The following is a 20884-nucleotide window of genomic DNA, read 5'->3' on the forward strand; positions in this document are numbered from 1 at the left end:
AGTGGTTTCACAGTGAACAGGTGAAAGGTCTGCTCCTCTCCTTCATGAGTTCCTGTATGTTTACTATTTAACACACTGTAGAATCAGTTCATGTTACTCACTGAGGGATGCTAGAGAGCCTGATTCTCCCTTGCCTTGCACACCTTGTGTCAACATTCACAGCTGTGAAATGTCAGTGACTGCAAAACACCATCACTCTGATTAGAGACCATTTCACACCAACTCTGAATAGGTGTAAACAAGGACACAGAGATAAGGAAATGGAGAACGGGGCCTGAGTGTTTAGAGGCCAGAATTCAGAAATGTGTTGGAGGAGGAGGAGGGAATACCTCCACATACACGGCCTTGTCACTTTCCCCTTGCAACTCCCTTCTTGCTTTTGGACATAGGAGTTTTCCCCTGGAAAGGCCAGCCTGGAACCAATCCAGATGGTTGGTAATTTACAAGAATAGCAAAAAGTGAGAGAAGCACTGGCCAGTATTGGACTCTTAGGTCTGCTAGATTCTAGAAGAGCAGAACAGACGAGGGGAAAAAAAATAAAGAAAGGCTTTAAATGATAAGCTACACTGTGTTCCATCTGCCTAGGATGGAAGTTATAAGGTTCATTAGCATTAGTGAAAGAGACAGGTCTTGCTGATTTGCCTTAAAATCTGACACTGAACAAATATTACTCTCTTTTGACTTTATCTTCTGTTTCTGTGATCTCAATAAATAAAATTTACTTGCCCAGAAAATTAAAGCCTGTGAGTGTTATTTAGGAGGGTGCAATGATTTATTCTATGTGCAAATTGTATGGACTTTACTATTACTTGAATATAACATGATTTAAAAAAAACCCAAAAAACAAAACAAAAAAACTATTGAGCCAATACCCTAATCAATAAAGCAGAGACTTTAAAATCAATCACATATTAAATTATTTAATGTTGTAACATTAATGTGTACTGTGAAGGTTCTACTCTGAAAAGTGAACGTAAAGAGGGTATTGTTTCTGTGTTCATTGTCTCAATAACACCAGAACAAGTAAACTCATTTTATAAATAAAAATTGTTTTTCTGACAGTCCTGCACACTCACCCTCATATCTAAAGGTCAAGCTCATTTCTTTCAGACTCTTGTAAAAGCATTATTATTTTACAGCACCAAAATGCGCTAGACAAAGTGCAGCACAGATAAAAAGATATGGTCCTTGCTCTGAAGAAATTAAGATTTGATATTATCTAGGACATAATGAGTGGGGTTAAAACAATAAAGAGGGTGTGGGATGAGGACAGACACAGGTTACAGCGATAAAATCCATGAGGTTAATCAATCTAATCTTGTACGCACCTTGGTAGTTCAGTTACATTTCTTTTCATTTTGAATAAGAAAGATTTTGTAAAAAAGATCCTGCCATTATTACTCCTGCCAACCCTATTACCTTCACATTCCTCCCTCCGTTCCACTTGTGCTAGCTGTTGTCCTCAGTGAGGCAGTGTAGATGTAACTGATTAGTCCTGTCACTGGGACATAGCTAGCAATTCTGATGCTGATGTACTAGGCAGAAGAGACTCCAGCTCATTGTCCTAGAGTTGGACTTGGCAAAAAGAAAGTAAAAGTGTAAACACTTATTACCTCAGTCAGAGCTTTGAGTCTTAACACACACAGGGAGAAGGAAAGGGCCAGGTTTACGTAGTCATTTTCAAAGCAGAACCTTATCTTCAAAAGCAGGTTTAATTTCCCCTTTGTGGGCAGAATCTGTTGAGTTTTGGTTATTCATCTCTGACTACATTAACACTTCTCTCACCAAGATCGAGAATGTAATTTTTTCTAGCATAAATCTTTACATGAACTGAAAGAGGAAACTATATTACCTACTATATTCCTGGCGTTGAGAAATCTCTGCATGAAATGGGAATTGGTGAAAAGCATTTCAAACATCTTATCTGCGCTGATATTGAAAACTCTGTTAATAAAGAGTCTCCCATGCAGGTCATTCTCAGGGACAGTCTCCTTGGCTGATAAAGAAATGGAGAGGAACTGGTTAAGGAAATGGATGGGCCCCATCATCTGCCCACAGTAAAAAAAAAAAAAAAAAAAAAAAAAAAAAAAAAAAAAAAAAAGACATTTTAGTGTTTGATCCTCTGTTGTGGTTTAACCAATAACCAAATATTAATCCACACTTCTCTTCCACTCCCACAAACCTAACAGCACAGTATTTACCATTATGAGACAGCCCAGAGCTGGTCTTTCAACCAGTCCCATCCACTGTACTTTCACCAGTACTTTTCTTGGTAGAAAGCCTCATTTGATGACAATCAGCCCCTTTCAATAGCATCACTTACTCCTTCAATAACATGGTCCCTGTCAGGTTAAAAGTCTTTCTTAAATGCATTACCAGCCCTCCAAGACCCACTTGAGGGGATTAGAATAGAAGGAATACTATGTTATTGCTTTACTTGTCACTATTTACTCTAGGCCAGCTGTTTGCATTGTATACATCACTCAATCTGGACAATGTAGTCAGGGTGGTTTTCTAGTCCAGATGGTTCTCAGCTGGCCATACTCTTGCAGGATGCTACAATGTTTGCTGTGTAAGGGCTGCAGGAGACTACTTGTAAAAACATATTTCACTGGCTTTTTTTTAATTTGAAAAAAAATATATTGCCCCTAACAAAAAATACCTTCCTTGCCTACCATGTGTCTCTGTATGAAGGGGATATGCTCCCACCCTGTAATCCTGGGTCGGGCACTGGTACCTGCCCTACCCTCATCCCCCATTAACACAGAGCTGTGAGGAGATGCTTTCTCCTGATCCCGGATCCACTGTCCTGTTGTCTCTATGGAGCCCCAGTGCTGCTTCACTGCAGAGTTTCATTCTTTAGCTGCTGGGCTACTTCCTTTTGCCTTCACCCTCTGCTAGCTCAGTGGTTTGCACATTGGCTTGAACTCACAACCCCGGGTTTAGCAATTCTTGAGAGGGCTACTTAGCAATTTGGGGCAAAAATCAGTACTTGGTCCTGCTAGTGAAGGCAGAGGGTAGACTCAATGACCTTTCAAGGTCCGTTCCGGTTCTAGGAGATAGGTATATCCTCTCTGCTACCAGGCAGGAATGAGCTTTTGAGGTTTCAGATGTGATAGCAGGGGAGGGGGGTTGTTCTTTTTAAAGGAGGCTGGTGCCCTTGGCAGCTCATAATCTATTCTCTACCTCCCCTTCCCCATGCCCTCCCCCTGAGAATGCTTTCAGCCAGCTAGTAGTCTCATCTTGTATCTGTCCCATTCAAAACTTCCAGTTGTGATACGCAGACAAGTGACCCAAAAAAAAAATCACCTTTGTGATACCATCCCATTTGCACTTCTGGAGTCTCGAATTCAAAGTTGAATGCCCTAGTTACACCCAACCAGGAGACTAAAATAAGGTTTACATAAACATATGCACTTCTCTTCCTGTGATATGTTCTGATTACAAAATATGCTTTTCCAGTTGTAATTACAGGGTGGACCAGATGATCAAGACCATGTTCACAGAGATGCCTATTTAGCCAACCAATTCTGTAAAGTGATTACTCAGTATGGTAAGAATTTTTCTGCACTGGAATACATTACAAGGAGTCAGGACGTCGGGGAGTGCTTACAGCCTACGCAGTGACATTTTCAATGTTTACTCTGGGTAGAGTTCCACGTAAATGCCATCAGAGCCCAGGTTCTGGGTGAGCTTTACATTTATCATGTTAGCTCTGACAGCTTTAACATCTAACCCTAACCCGCTTTGAGCCTTTTGTACTGCCGATTTACCGTCCTCACAGAGAGAGAGCAAGCTTTACACAGTTTGGTATAAACACCCATTTTGAACAACCGGGTGCCAGACACTACAGGGAGTCAGATACTTTATTTTAACATCTCCCAGAAGAAAAAAAAAAACCCTACCTAAAATTTGTTGGTGCATAAAAACTCATATTACTTATGCTGGTTAGGAATCCTCATCCTCAAATGGTCTATATCATCCTTAATTAATCACCGCTAACCAGCATTTTACATTGACAGTGTCCCTTTAATAAATGTATATAAAGAGTAAGATGTAGTTGTAGGTACTGTTTCTGCCCCCAAATCTCTGATTAACTTACTGGGTTTGTATAATCACATGTACAAGTGTTTCTCCCCCACTGCTGTGTGAATAGACCTATACAAACCCTGGAAGACTTATTGACTGTATAGGGAAACGTGAAACTGATGAAGACACAAAGTAAACAGCTATAAAAACGGAGAGAAATATTTTTACTTACAGTCTCTCTGTGCTCTTTGGAACACTTGGTGTTACAAGTAATGCTACTGTGTTGAAAAATTAAGTGTCATTATTAATTTGAGGGCTTGATAGAACATGAAGCAGCTGTCACTTTCTGTGTTAGGATTCAAACCACATTTCTCTTCAACTCAGCTACAGCCGTTTTTTGCCACAGCTTTATTTTTTGTTAATGCTCATATGGAGTGGATGCCTGTGAAAAGCAGCTACTGTTAGAACTGCTACAAGTTAGTCACAGTGGAAGCAGATGCGTGCAAACATCCTCCAGGCAGTTCTGCCCATATTCACTTGTAGAAGTCCCTGTTCTTCCAGTCCTGGGCATGTCCTGTGCTGGATCATGTAGTGATAATATGTCATAGGCACATGCCCCCTATGTGGACACCAAACTCATTTTACTAACATCCTGGATCAGGTTTGGAAATAAAGATTCTACAAGTGAAAAGTTAGTTTGCCAGCCTAATGCCTCATTCTAGCTCCTCAGTTTTTAAGCCTGTAAGGCAAGTATGTGGAGTGCAATTACATGCATATTTTGGCCTGAACAGATTACATGAAAAAGTTATTGTATAACCAAAACCTAGCGTAATCCCATCACCTCAAATGTCCTGGTTCACGCTGGAGACAGCATGCCTGATTCTCTGGTACCCTGTACTTTATGTGGTCATTCACACCAGTGCAAAGTGAATATAAAATGCTACCACTTGGACTTGGTAGCATTTGCAACATTTTGCACCAATGGAAATGACAACAGACTGTGCTGGACAATGCGGAATCAGACGCGTTACACTATAAGGTTTCCTTTAAGGTTTGCTGCACAAAATTAAATAAATTAAAAAAAAAAGAATAAAAACCCTAATCCCTCATCTACAAGCTAGACAATTGGGAAGACATTCAAAATCTAATTGCTCTCCCATCAAACAATGCCTCAGCTCAAATCCCATTAACTCCTAACAGCAGAACAAGAAACTCAAAATAATACACGCCAAATCAATGAACTCTGAAGAAGCCAAACTGACAAGAACAGGGCATATCAAACAAATGAGAAATTGATTTCCAGTCCAATGGAAAAAACTTATCAGCCATACCGTATATAGAGAGCCCTGGCAACCAGAAACAGCTGGGGTAAAGATAAGGAACCAAACAGATTTCCACTCCACTGGAAAAATATCACCACCGTTGGGCAGAGAGAACAGAGCCCTTGGAACAACTGGATTCAAAATAATGGAAACCTCTTCACAGACAGGAGTGTGACAGAAGGAATGAGCACAATTATGCAGGCCAGACATGCCACATTTTAGGATTGCACCAGTTATATTAGTCATGGTTGGGATGATAACTCACATGATTGATCTAATCTCAAAAGTGATATTAATTTAAAATTGTGTGAGAGATTTCTGAGCCAACATTGAAAGGAAAACCTCGTTTTCTCACTAATAATAAGCTTCAATTTTTAAAAATTTTATATAACTAAAACAGTTTTTAAAACTTCCAAGCTATAAGCATTTGACATTTGTATACTAAACAAACGGACCCCTAGTGTGGGTAAGACCCTGGCAGCTCAGGTTTAGTTGATGCTGTGGTAACAAGTACAATTCAGAAGCTGCTGGAGGAGGACAGACATGTGATCATTCCCCACTGCACCTATTAGAACTGCATTTCCCAAAGGGTGAAGCACAACTCACGCAGAATGAGTGGGCAAAAAGGACTAGCCAGAGGGTATAGATGAGGTCTAAATCAAAATGGGTAAGCCTAAAACGGTGGCGTTGAAGGGCGTTTGCAATTGGTTTCTGAGGAGGGCTCAGCTTTCAAAAGTTTGGGAAACACTGTGCTAGATGACAGACTGGGAAACAGAGGAAAAATTCCAAGCATGAATAGAGTAAAGCTTAATCTCTTTCTAGTTTATGCAGTGGGACCAGAAAGTCCTGCTTTCAAGAACAAACAAAGAGCTCACCCTAGAAAAACAGGACAACAAGAAGCATGAATAGGAGTTTTTCTTTCTTGAACAAAAGGTCTTGAATCTACTTGAGTTTATCAGATTTTATTTGCTTAACATTAGAAGAAGTCAAATAGTCTCAACTAGTCTTTAAAGTTACCATTAAGATACAGCCTATCTTTGTTGCTGCTCTTTTAATGTTGGGTAAATTTTCTGTCCAGCTGGGTGAATAGGACAAAGGGTCAATTGATTACATTATAAAGGTTTTCAAAATGGGAAAAAAAAAAAAAAAGGAGATACTATAAAAAGCTAAGGCTCTAGGACAAAACAGGAAAACTGCAGAAGAACTCTAAAATGATAGAGCCTGCAACTTTCCACTGCTATAGGCAAATATATTTGTGATGGAGAAATGCATGTAAATTATTTATACAGCACACAAACTATAAAGGGGGTAAGCTATTACACAGCACCATGTTAGATTTGTTCATGTGTAATGCAAATGTAAATTCATAGTGCTGCACATGATCTTTTGGGGAGTGATGCTGAAATAAATTTGTTAGTCTCTAAGGTGCCACAAGTACTCCTGTTCTTTTTGTGGATACAGACAAACATGACTGCTACTCTGAAACTTAACATTCATCTGTTATTCTGAAACAGAAAGCCCAGTCAAACATTTTGTAAAGTTTTTCCTCTTTTTTCCCATCTCTTTTTTAAATACTTGTTATGTGCTTTGAAGATGAAAAGCCTTCCAGAGGAAACATAGTCTAATAGTAAAAATAATGGACTAGGACTCGGGTGATCTGGGTTACGTTTCTGACACTGTCACAGATGCATTGTGTGATTGTGGACAAATCTCTCCCTACTCTCTGACTCAATTCCCCCGCCTCCTTCCCAGCCCCCATCCGTACAATTGGGATAATTACTAGAATTGGATGGAAAACAGGCATTGTTCTCTGTGAAAATAATGGAGAGAAAACTCCCTTTGTGAAAATATTCCCACTGGAAAAGTTTCAAAAATGTGAGGAAACGCTTTCCCTCCCACACACTTTCTTGTTGGGAAAAGCCAAAAAGTGGGGAAATCCCCACAATTTCAAAACTTTAAAACGTTCAAAATTATGTGGTTCTCTCTCCCTCACCCCCCATTTGTCATTTGTAAAACATTTTGGAAGATGAATTGCTGTAAAAAGATACGGTTTTGTCAAACGCTACATTTTCTGATTAAACCAAGTTTTGACAGAAAATGTTCAAGCAGCTCTGACCTGTAATGGTCTCCCGGGGGGCTGTAGCGTACTTTGAGATCCAGATTACAGTCATGTTACAGCTCTCAGTTGGATTTCTAAATGAGCAGCTATTTACCTTCTTCCTCGGTATCTGAGGCACTGCTCTTCTCCAGAAGATTCTCATTCTCGATTGGCTCCAGGGACTGTGCTAGGAGCCTGCATCTCTCTAGCTTAACTGGTTTATTTTCTGAAGGCAACAGAGGGCTCCTCTTGCTCTGCTTCTCATTTTGGGATTCCTCCTGCTCAGACTCCTATCGGAAGAGCCATCAGCAAATGGTATAATTGACTGTAATAACCTTCATAAACACTTTATATACAACCTTAGTTAAAAAAAAAAGTTACAATTGACAAGTGTAAACAAGCTAGCTGTCCAAATTCTATTTACCACTTACCTGGCGCAAGTAGTGCCTCTAACACTGGACTGTGAAATTCCTTCCCTGGATCCAGCCTCCCTCATCTATTGATATAGCTCCAAGGCAGATTCTGCCAAAGGGAAGCTTTCAGCTGAAATCAGTTCCTAGCCACTACTGCTGTGAAGGTAACCTTTCAAGAATGAAACGATGCAGCACCATTTGAGACACTCAGAGGTGTGAATTATCCCCATCAATCCTATTGACGGACTGACTTATAATGACTTAAGTCTGAACCCTAACTATGACACTTGTGGGGCCAGACTATTCTAGAAATTCAGGCAAGCAACTGCACACCTAATGAAATTCAATAAAGAAAAATGCAAGGTACTACACTTAGAAAGGGGAGGGGGAATAAAATACACAGCTACACGATGGGAAATAACTAACTAAGCAGTAGTATTGGGTAAGCATGACAATTCTGAGAAGAAAGCCCTTCCCAAGACATACTGGCCCATCAGAGATTTTTTTAATGCATGCATGACATAGGCATTATAAACCCAGATTTCTTTTACCTTTCAGCCATAACACATCTAAGACAAGGGCTAAAGAGAAATATTAAACTAAAAAAAAAAAAAAAAAAAACACCAAAAAACCTGCTACTAAAATCAAAAAGCAGTAGGAGGCTCACACAGTCTAGTGGTTCCATGCGTCCTCAAGAGGAGCTGAAAATGTACAGTGACGGGAGGTGGTGTCATACATCTCTCTGAAATCCCAAATTTGGCACCAAGCTTGGCAAACCTTTTCCTAAGACTTTCTTGGTGCTACTAGTGCCTAGTAGAGTCTAATAATGGGGATCAACGCATGCAATTTTTGTCAAGGAGAATAGCACCATGTGTCTTGATGGCTGTGCACCAATTTCTGGCGGCAGGGAAAATTAGGCAACAGACTGGTGTATATTGTTAGATGCACTGTGCTTTAAAATAAAAACTATGACTGATGGTGCACACAAAAGCTGCACACTTTCTTTTTAAAAAATTAGAGAATTAATAAAAACAAATTCCTAGTTTGTCAAGCAGAAACAAACTTTAACTGTGGGATACAAAAGCCCTTGAAATGTTCTTGAGATTACATTACATCAACTATGAAAGTGTTAAAATGCATCACTAAAGGTTAATCATAGTAAAACTGAAGACAGACTTGAATGCAGAGATGGCTGTTCAAGACCCTGGCAAGTCCTGTTTGCAGGGGTCTGACACTGCCCGCCCTCCCTCCCCCCAAAAACTCAAGTGGGATTTGTCATAAATGGTGATGAAGTTGCAATACTCTTCATTCTTCCTTGAATCTTTTGCCACAGGGCTTACTAGAACCAGGCTATACTTTCCACACCACTCTCACTGTCAGGATCAAGGAGCCGTCATGCTGTATGCTGATGGCCTATTTCCTTATGGCTACTGAAATATTTATTACTGAGTAAACTCACATCATTGTGACTTGTCTGCACGATGCATGTAGGTTCAGAAGACATGCACTGGATGGATTTAATAACGTAACTGGAAATACCACTTTGAAGAATAATGGGAGCAAAACCACTCTATTCAAAAGCACAACCTGGCAAATATTTGCTGTATTTAAACAGCATTAAAGGTGGCCTGCAAAGGGGGGAGGGAGGGCTGGCAGCATTAAAGGTGGCCTGCAAAGCTGTGCTTTTCCCTTGTTTTTCTTCTTTAGAAAGAATAAATAAGGTATGAAATATTTTTCCTCCTCCCGGAAGTTACTGGGCTCAGTGCAGGGGTAACTGGGAGAAATTCTTCAGTCTGGGTTATGCTATAGGCCAGACTTGATGATCACAGAGGACCCTTCTATTCTTAACATCTATGAAAACAACCATGATTGTCAGTGTCTCCGCTTTCTGAGATCTCCATGGATGACTCAAATGTGTAACAGGAGCTAAAATACACACCATACATATATCATATCACATTAGTTCCTATGATGTCAAAACCCTACTAGCTCTCCATAGGTTCTTCAGGAGCAGACAAGAGCTGAATTTCTCATATGAAAAACAAGAAGAATTCTTCAGCCCTTTATTTTTTTAATTTTCTTTTGGGAAAAAGGTTCAGTCCTCCTTTATACATTAAAAAGCGGCAAAAAGGGAATGAGTCAGTTTTTCCCCTTTTGCAGGTCACCTCTAAACTACATAATGAGTTTTCATGGATTTACTCAGACAATTTATGGCAGCAATACTTTAATAGCTACTGAAACTCTCTATTCCTTCTGTAATCCTGAAACATCTGCATTCTGTCACTCAACTACTCTAGCAAATACCACACAAAATGTATACCTAAATGTAACTGTCATACACTTTGTAAGTTATGCAATAATCAAATACTCCAGATTCATCTCTCTCAAAACTTCCATGAGCTCGGATGCTAAGAAATATACTTCAACAAACTGAGCCTGTGCATAGGATTGGAGCCTCTATTCATCAAAATGGCTCTACTGGTTGAGATTTTCAAAGGCACTTTCATTGTTACAGGGTTAGCTATAACTTCCCCCTTGTTAGGTCTCCATTGAGCACACGCTTTCAAATGACAGGCCTTGCACCTCCACTTCTCTCAGGGTAGAATTCCATGGTTCTCCCACCCTAGGCTACAGCACCTGTTCACCATACATGATTCCTCAGCAGGCCCAAATGCATTTAGCAGTGTAAGAGACTTCCCTTTGTGAGCTGTGACCAGTACAATGCAGTGACTCAGAATAGTTTCTTTCAAAGTATTACTTATCCATAGGAACAGCATTCTGAGAAAAGGGCTAAAACTACAAAGCCTATACACACACCTAGTCTTACCTAAAACCTAAGTAGGTCCACCTTATCCCACACACTCCAATCTCTAGGTCAGCCTGTTCCCCCAGCAGTCCCATCCTCCCTCTAAGCTCAGTTCTTTTAACAAATCCTTACACCTAGAACAATTATAGGGAAGCGTGAGGAGATTCTAATCTGGAACAAAAATATCAGGTGAGTGGGTCTGAACATAGAAATGGAAAAAAGACAATAGGTTTTAGGGAGCACTTTTCATTTGTAGATCTTAAAGTGCTCTATAAAAATGGATAACTATAATTATCCTCTTCATACCGCTAGAGAAATGGAGTCACAAAGAGTTGCAGTGACTTGTCTGAAGTCACATGGTGAGTCAATGGCTGAACAGGGAACGGGAAGCCAGGAGCTCCTCACTCCTGACCCAGTTCCCTATCCACTTGATCACACTGCCAATAATAATAATGTATTATTTAAGTAAAAAATTCAAAAGTGATCAGAACTACAAACCATCCATTTCATGTGAATGCTAGCAGCCAGCAGGGCAAAAGTCTTAAAACACTGAAAGACGAATAACTGACCTTAACCCATTCACCTCCAGATGCTAAAATCTTCTAAACTGTTCTCATCTTCACATCCTTCATAGTTAGGAGAAGGAGTATCCCCTCTCTCCCTCTCTCACACACATACACACACACACACACACTTAAGGATGTATGATTTACACATTTGTATTTAAGTACAGTAAGAGAGGCTTTCTAAATACTTACTCCTGGCAGTGTGTTTCCATGGACTTGCTCTGCCTCTACTATCTGAATGATGGGTTCATGAATTTCATGGATTGCTTTGGGTAATTTTTCATCTCTGTCTCCAGAATCATCACAAATGCTGGATCTGTCCAAAGCAAAAAGATAATAAAGATGGCGTTAATTTAATTTCTTAGCATTTATGGCACCAAACTCATACTTTTGGAGATTTATTGAATTTAAAACATGCACTACAAACCATTAATTGAATTGCCACATAAGACTGCCAGCTCAGTCATCCCACATCCACTTCATTAACCCATCAAACTACCCTGTCCCCAAGTGCCTGTGAGAAAACCCTGGCTTGGCAATGTGTCTGGAAAGTTAATAAATCAAGATTATGGTGAACCAAGGGAGAAAGTTAATGTTGTGGATGGCAGGGAGATAAAAGTATCTTAGGCCTCAAATTGAAAAGTTTTGTCCTTTTAATTATTATTACAATAGGCATTCTTCTTACACCCATCCCTCTAGCATCCTATGTCAAAATATTTTGAAGATTATACTATGAAATATTAAAAAAAACAGTCAGAGGCTTTTCTTGGGATATACACATTTCTTCAGCATTTGTGTTCAAAACTGTTAGTGCATTCATTAATTTTTGTTCATTTTTATAAGACCTGTCCATCTAAGGGCATGTAGAAAATTAAAACCACATTGTTTAAAGAGTAAAGCTGAAAATTAATAATTTTACTCAAGGTCATTTGAAGGAGTGAAAGAAATTGTATCAGAATCACAAAGAGATACTGATAAATCCACTTTCATAGGCCAAAAATAAAATAACAATAATAATTAACTGTAAAATGGTGAAAAATAAAGCAGTTTTAAGTGTTTCAATTTTAATAATCTAAGACAGAGGGTCTCAACCTGGGGTTCATGAAAAGATAGCAAAGGGTCATAAACCCTCAGCAGTATCCATACTGCTTACTAGGATGATGGGCTTGACTAGATTCTAGCATGGGGAAAGACTGAGAATCTCCAATCTAAAAGTGGCATTAGTAATACAAGTATGGGACTTTTTTAAAAATATGACACACAATTCCTAGATTCCTTTACCTGAACAGAACCAGGAAAAGCTATGGAAACACGAGCTTCCTCATACTTCTCCACACTAAGGGGTCTCAGTTCTGCTCAACCTACAACAGAGTGAAGGCAATCGAGTCTCTATGCCTAGTCAGTACTTTAGCCCCTTTGCTAAAGGCTGCTAAAATGTGTACAGATTAGTGCCAGGAAGGGAGGCAATTTTGAAGGAGGATTTTAAGACAGTTGCGGAAACAGTTTTCTATTTCCATAAAAGTTAAGTATATGTAGTATCTTCTTACCTAGATTGTCCATTGTCTTCAGAGGAGGAGTAAAAGCTCTCCATCTCCTCACTGTTCAGGCCCAGCTCAGAGCCATAGCTCTGTTGTACCAGTTGCCAGAACTCCTGTTTGGTCAGTCTCTGCAAAGACAAAGCACATTGTTGGTCAAAAAAATGCAGTGAAGAGCTACTTCTTCTACCTGTTCGCAAACAGATTATTTGACCCCAGATATATCTGGATCCCTCCCTGTTATTTTCTAATAAGTCTTCTTGCCTAACAAACAGCACACATTTTAGATCCCACTGCACTTGGTAGCCCTCCTTAGAAATATAAAGGAGACCCGCAGCTTCCATTTAAAAATAGCTAATCTTCTAGCCAAAACAGGTTTGATAACATAACCCAATATAAACTGATCACTAGAGCTGAAAACTCGCGACTAGTTTTAACTCAATATCACAGGAGTTATTTCCATTCCACCCCTCCACCCCATCCCCCAAACAGCTGCCCAGAGCTGGCCTTTGGGGCTCGTGAAAACTATAAAGTCACAGTCCCTTGACTCGAGCCTCATCATTCAGGCTGCCACTGATGACAGTGGGGTATCTCAAATTCCCTCCAAGCCAAATTGCCTGCAGCTCAGCTGGCTTCTTTGCTGAATAACCAGTGTGATCTTTAGTCACAAGAAAAGACAGTTCAGCAGCTTGAAAGGTGGAATTGTCTAGTTCTAGTCAGTGATTAAGGAGAAGGGACTTCTACATTGAAATCCCAGCTCTAAACAGACTATCTTGGGGGCCTTTATCAAGTCACTTGTCCCTAGGCCTCAATTTCCCCATCTGCAAAATGAGGATGATCACACTTACCAACCTCACAGGGGAGATGCGAGGAGTAAGCAGTCAATGTGTATGATACACTAGAATTTACCATGGTACACAAACCATACAGCTTATTTGGACACACACACACACACAGAGAGTTGTATTAGTTCTATTAGACCACCTATGTCGAACTGGACACTCTAAAGAACATAAAGCAGTCAAGCTGCCTTCCCTAATTTGCTTACATTCTAGGAAGTACTCAGGATCCCAATCAGGATCTAAGCCTTCTTTTATGGGGCACTGTGGAAACACAGCATAGGAGACAGTCCCTTCAAAGAGTTTACAGTCTAATCTAATAGAAATTGCCAACAACAAAATCAGGCAAGTGTCACTTTATGAAAGACTAGCACATGTTAGGGTAGCAGATCCAATGGATCAGCACAAGTATCAGAAGGGTAGCCGTATTAGTCTGGATCTGTAAAAGCAGCAGAGAATCCTGTGGCACCTTACGGACTAACAGATGTATTGGAGCATGTCACATACGCATCCGACGAAGTGGGTATTCACCCACGAAAGCTCATGCTCCAATACGTCTGTTAGTCTATAAGGTGCCACTGGACTCTTTGCTGGATCAGCACACTATCACTGCACTAAATAATACTACTGCTATTTCTTTCTAGTAATAGGTTTGAGGATGCACAGCCAAAAGCTTGTTTGAAGGAGTGGTTTGAAAATCCCCAACTGCATCTGGGCATAGAGGTGTGATCACTGTAAACACAAAGGTGGTGGCAGAAAATGGTTTAATAAGTCTGACCATAAATATCAAGGCCAGGGCCAGTGCAAGGATGTTTCGCGCCCCAGGCGAAACTTCCACATTGCGCCCTCCCCCTCCTCGCACCCCTGCCCTGAGGCGCCTCCCCCCACGGCAGCTCCCCCCCTCCACCCTGAGGTGTCCCTCTTGCGACAGCTCTGCACCCCCCACCCTCCACCCTGAGGCATGCCCCCGCTCACCCCTGCTCTGCCCACGAGCACCCAGAACACGCCGTAGCCGCTTCATTTCTCCTAAGCTGATTGGTGCTGCAAGCCTGGGAGGCGAGAGAAGTGAAGCGGCCATTGTGTGCTTAGGGAGGAGGCGGGGCAGGGGTGAACTGGGGCGGGGAGTTCCCCTGCGTGTCGCCCCCCATCCTTACTTGCTGCAGGCAGCCCTCCCCGTGCTCCCCTGCCCCAGCTCCCTCCGCCTAAATGCTGGCAGCAACCGGGGAGGCCAAAGATCTGGCCACCGCAGTCGCTGTCAAAGAAAATGGCACCCCCCAAATGCCAGTGCCCTAGGCGACTGCCTAAGTTGCCTATATTGTTGCACCGGCCCTGACCAAGGCTCTCTCTAGCCACTTCCTTACTCTCACTCATCCCTGTGCCTTCCTAACATGTTGCCCTCAAATGGCTGAAATGCTTCCTTATCCCAGTGCAATAAAACACATCCCTCCTCTTTCAAATAGCTCCTCATAGCCAATTTACTGTACATTCTCAGTCTCTATCGTTTATAAGTATTTATTTCTGGTAGCATCCACAATTCACTGGGTACTGAGCCCCATCATCTAGTGCTGGTAATCAGTCACAGATAAAGTAATACTTGTGCAAACTATTGATAACAATCACACTGTATTTAATCACAAGCTCTTTAGGGCAGGAACTGTCCCTTTAATATGTTCGTACAGCACCTAGCACCACAGGGCTCTGAGCCTGATGTGGGTCTCTAGGTGACACTGCAATACAAACACAGGTCAAGAAGGGCACCTTGGGTAATTTTTTTTCAAAAATGCTTAAGTGACATTCAGAATTACCATGATCTTAATTCGGTGTAGCTTCATTCATTTCCAAAGTGACTTAAACTGAACTCAATGAAGGTCACTAATTCTGAATAAAAGTGTCTGAACAGAGGTTTAATGTAATTGAATTAATCCACGTTAATTCACACCTCCAGTTAACTCAGACTAATTTTCCTCAGTGTGCCTGTATAGTCAAAATCCTCATCACATTTGTCAAAAAGGGATTTAGGAGCTGAAGTATCATTGTCTGATTTAGGTTTAAGTGACTTAGGCACTTTTAAACATTGTACCGTCTGCCCCATGCTCTGTAAAGACCCCATATACCGTTAGCCCTCAGCTACAAATAAATCATATGCACATAACGTTTTGAAAAATAATTTAAACAGTTTAAAATGCAGCTAATGTATGTAATGTAATGGCCACACTTCAGTGTTTCTTCACTTGCCATGAATGTTTTCTTGGACATTCTTAGAACAGAAGAAATGTCTGCTTCCCTCTCAAGATCTAAAGGATAGGGCACTAGACTAAAACTTAGGAGATCTGGGTTCTTTCCACAGCTGTGCCAGTGACTCTCTCATGACCTTGGGTAAGTCGTGTAAAAGATGTGCCTCAGTTTCCCCATGAAGCTTACGCACACTTGTAAAACACTGAGTTTTACAGATGGACAGAACTACCTAGATCGTAAATTACTATTATCTTGTACTGACTGCTGCCAGAGACAAGATACTGGATTAGGCGGACCACTGATATGAGACAGTATGGTTATTCTTATGAATACACAAAGCTATTACTCTCAGGAAGGGTGAGGGGAATCGCAGAAATGTGCTCAGATACCTCCTTTATAGAAGTTCAGTGCTAGGTTTTTCATTTCATTGTTGAGAAATTGAGCCAGATTTCCTCATCCACCAATAAAATTCACACTTTGACCTATTCAAGTGCTCTCAGGTATTCTCAAGAGGGGTAAGAAAAAGAGAAAGGATCTTGACACTTAAACCCATATCCATAAAATAAACAACCAGTCTCAAAGTCCATTTTCCTTGCTGAAAAGAACTCAAAAAAAGTGGGAAAGAAGGCATAAGGAGTTCATGGATGTGAAAGAAGAGTGTCATTAATGGTCTCTAAAGAAGCTGGAAACTGTATCAGCCATGATCCATATGGATCAATGGAATCAAACATTATGAAATGAAGTAACAACAACAACATAAAGAACAATTTACAAGAAACATCATTAAATATCTGTGCATTAAAGACATTTTAAAGAGACACCGTTGTCTTGCTTACGCAAATTGCAGGGGTTTGCAAGAGTGACAGCAATTTAAAGGTACAAAAAAGGTAAACACACAAGCACAAATATATAGCTATCCATATATACATACATACACACACACACTTGATTTTTCTTATATTACTATTATATCTTAAGGCTTCCACAAATGCAGAATGTATTTGGAAGTTATATTTAAAATGTTCGGCTTCAACAACTATTGCTTTATTAAGATTACTTGCAGATTGCTGATTATGAAAGCATGGTTCTTAAATCACATTTGCTCTGTGTCCCTTTCAACAGAAAGTGGGGAGAACTTTACATTTTCAATTCTCAATCTCCTCACCTACTTAGCCAACTTCATACTGATGCTCAGGAAACAGGACCGCACCAAAAGACAGCAACCTGTGCTTCTGGGGCTGTAGAACTCTCCTGCATTCAGAAGCACGTAATTTCACCCCAAAGGGCTGAGTTTTCTGTGAAGCAGATGAACCCAGTGGGCCGCATGGCTAACAGGCAAGTCCAAAAACTCAGAACAACAATTCCCAGCCACGCTAGTTTGACTCTAATCAAGACCCAATGAGCCTTGAGCTGTCAACACGAAGACGACTCCACTACACAGTAGCAAAACTCCTGGGGTAAGCAGGCTGCTTGCATTGTTGTTTATAAAGCTGCATCTTTGCCTTGTCTGAAGATGGACTGTGCTGCTCTTTCAAACCCGTTTCTCTGTAACTTCCTGCTTGGCAGTATCAGACCTGTTCACAAGGGGGTTGGTCTGCCTGCAGAACTGGAAGTTGTGCTAGATTCCGGACAAGTTCCTAGGCCGCTCCCACTAAGGAAGCATAGGTAAACAGGGTCTGTTAAAGACACAGTCTGGTTTTCCTTTCCTCTTCCAGACACATTAAACTGCAATTAAAAGTTCCATTACAGCAAGAGACAGCTGGAGACGGACTTATTTAAACTCATTTTGAGTTTTACAATGCCCATTCAATCAGTATTTTAAATAGCTAAAGACATTGGAGAATGCCTTGAATCGAACACACTGCTTCTCAAGGGAGTGGCTTCAGAAGCTGCAGCTTTTATTAATCACAGCTCCATTTAAAGCAGGTTAAGCCACTGTTTACTGCAATGAGAGAACCTTCTTTTTTAATGACATTCCTGCATTTCTAGCACAGCTCTCTTATCAGGCCTCTTCATTTAACCTTTTCACTGCTGTCAGTACATGCATGTGCCACAGCATTAGTTTTAAATGGAAAAGCAGGACATACTATGCCCAACCACACTGAAAGAAAAAGTGTCCTTACTACCTTTAGCTTTTCAGTGCTGAATTACTTAACTTGCCTATTACAGTTTAATAGCAGGCAAGTTTTTGTGCTTTATATAGTAACAATACCATCTTGCATTTTATATATATAGATGTTGATCCTATACAGGATTTTTCTTCCACAGATTTCAAAGCTGGGATGAAACCAGTTCTGCTGCTAATAAAATATTTACATCATACCACATCATCATTTATTTTATGACAATTTACTAAAAGACCAACTTGCAAATATGTTAGACAGTTTAAAAGATGAATCATACTATTCTTCATATCCCTCTACCTCACAAATCAGACTTAGTACAAGTCCCACTGCACATGGTGGGGGAGAAGAAAATATCTAATGCATTTTAAAAAGTCTCCATAAAATAGTTTTTGTATTCATAACATTGCAGTATTAAAGGGCTGATATTGCAAAATCTACTAAATCTAGAAACAGAAGTCTTACACCACTGGAAAGAAGAAATTCTTAACTCTTCTGTTTCTAGCTTGGATAATTCATAACGGATGTTAAATCTGTCACTTGTCCAATATCAAATCCTGCCTGTCCTAGGATTCAGGATAGTGCAGTTTTGGGAAGGAGAAAATTATCTTTGGGGCAGGCAGCTTTGTGGTTTTTTAGGATCTGTTTGAAGCAGCTCAGAAACATTAGATGTTATCTCAAGTATAGATGAACTAGTGGGCAAAGTACAGGTGGAAGGGTCAAGAGAACACAAATGCATGCAATTTGCTCGTGACTCTATCATATTCACACAATACATGTTTAAGAATGGCTCAAACAATATAGTTCTTCCTTCGGGACCAGGAAGTCACATGTTACAATCCAACACTAGCATGCAGTTCTTGATACTGCCCTACAATACTTCAGAGTGAGCATGGAATGCATTTGTCACAATTACAGGGGTTTGGATGAGATGCTAAACAGAAGTTCTTTCTGTGCATCTCTGCAGACTTTCAAGATAAAAGTTAATAGATTCTGGCCAGTTGTGCAGGGGAGTAGGGAGGGAGAAGCACAACAAATTCCCCCTCCCTCCCATACTCCCTTGTGCCCCTGCACAGAGATGGCTAGAATTAGTCTGGAAGGATGTAGAGAGCTAATTGGGAGCAGGGACTGCAACAGCACTAGCTGCTCAAAAGGGAGTGGAGAAAAGACTCCCCCACATACTCCTATCAGCACTGACAGTTGGCTGGCTGCAAGGGTGGCAGAGCTATTGCTCTGGTATGTATGCCTCAGAAATATCAAGAGGAATTCTAGCTACTTGATCCCACACCCCAAAGCTCTCTCCTGCCTCCTGCAATGTACTTGCACCCAGGAGCACTTCTGTACCCAGCAAAGGGGGAGGGATAGCTCAGTGGTTGGAGCGTTGGCCTGCTAACCCCAGGATTGTGAGTTCCCTCCTTGAGGGGGCCATTTAGGGAACTGGGGTAAAAATCTGTCTGGGGATTGGCCCTGCTTTGAGCAGCGAGTTGGACTAGATGACCTCCTGAGGTCCCTTCCACCAACCCTGTGATTCTATGAAAGCTCAAAATAGTTAATTGACTAAATTAAAATTCAGAGTGGAAAATAAATCCAAAACTGCTACGAAGAAAACTTGCAGGAGTTGAAATTGAAACCTGATTACGAGTTATACTTGTTCTCTTAGGGCTTGGCTACGCTTGAAACTCCAAAGCACTGCCTTGGGAGTGCTCCTGCGGCAGCGCTCTGAAGTGTGAGTGTGTGCCAGCGCTGGGAGAGAGCCCTTCCAGCGCTGCAGGTACTCCACCTCCCCGAGAGGATTAGCTTACAGCGCTGGGAGCCACATTCCCAGCGCTGGGGCACTGTTTACACTAGCGCTTTACAGCGCTGTAACTTGCTGCGCTCAGGGGAGTTTTTCTTCACACCCCTGAGCGAGAAAGTTGCAGCGCTGTAAAGTGCCAGTGTAGCCAAGGCCTTAGAAATCAGGAGCACTTTTGTTATGTTTGTTCAGGGTTTTAATGACATGCCTAATTAGATTTTGCTTTGCTGATTCTCCCTCAACAAAATGCAGATGGACATTTATGACACCGAGGGATTATAGGACACAAAGTTATGTGCCGATGAAGCTACTAATATACATTTCAGTGTCTGTGAAATGTATAATATTACGGACAGGTCAATAGTGACTCTACATTAAGACAGCATACACTTTTTAAAATATTGACTAACTTGATGAGGAAATTTTCTCCCTTTTGGACTAATGACGGAGATAATTTTTTTAAATATTGCCACAATAGCTCTCTAATGCCATAGGGTTCCCCCTCATTCAGCTCCCCTAGCCACCATGACAAAGTGAAAATTACTTTTCTCTCTCCCAGGGCATTCACAAGAGGAGACAAGGAGGGACACAGGCTCCCCAGTAATTGGCTGGGGCACAGAGCTCCTCCAGCCCCGGGGCGGGAGCTGACAGCTCCTTCAGCCCCAGAGCGGGGCCCAGAATGTGCCCCTCCAAAAACAGTGAAATTTAAATTCCTGCACATGCCCCTGCCTCCTTTTATTATTACTAACATCAATTTTTAATCCACAATGAGCTGGATTAAGATACAGTAACCACACCCATTCCTATAGTGGTAACATTTACAAGAAAATGTGTACAGTACAAGAAAAATATGGGGTTGGAATGAAGGTTGCACACTTGAACAGGAGATAGCGAGGAACTGGGTGGATACATTGTAGTTGTCTATACTGGATGCTGGAATTGAAAAAGAGTTTGACATGGAGTTATGAGTGTGACAGTGTGTTCGGTTTGTAAGGGATGTTAAATGTTACCTTAAATGGTGTTTTCCTTGAATTTTAGTGTTTGTATTTCTTTTAAAACACATTTGAGCCACCTTAACTCTAAATTAGCTAAGATTATGTGCAGGATATGTATATAAACAGTGCAT

At 41.0% G+C, this 20884-nt stretch overlaps 1 protein-coding gene across 7 annotated transcripts in view; it reads right to left on the bottom strand.

Annotated features, from left to right (window-relative positions):
- Nucleotides 1-20884, bottom strand: part of GRAMD1C (GRAM domain containing 1C) — an 80458-nt gene that overhangs the window by 12858 nt on the left and 46716 nt on the right. For all 7 annotated transcript variants that reach the window (XM_050958525.1, XM_050958515.1, XM_050958543.1 and 4 more), the window contains 4 exons: nt 12782-12900; nt 11427-11550; nt 7565-7739; nt 1853-1996 (listed from right to left, as the gene is read on the bottom strand). In XM_050958525.1, the coding sequence (XP_050814482.1) occupies nt 1853-1996; nt 7565-7739; nt 11427-11550; nt 12782-12900 (562 nt within the window). The remainder of the gene's footprint in view (nt 1-1852; nt 1997-7564; nt 7740-11426; nt 11551-12781; nt 12901-20884) is intronic.

Source organism: Gopherus flavomarginatus, chromosome 1 (assembly GCF_025201925.1).
Source record: "Gopherus flavomarginatus isolate rGopFla2 chromosome 1, rGopFla2.mat.asm, whole genome shotgun sequence".
NCBI classification, from domain to species: domain Eukaryota; kingdom Metazoa; phylum Chordata; order Testudines; family Testudinidae; genus Gopherus; species Gopherus flavomarginatus.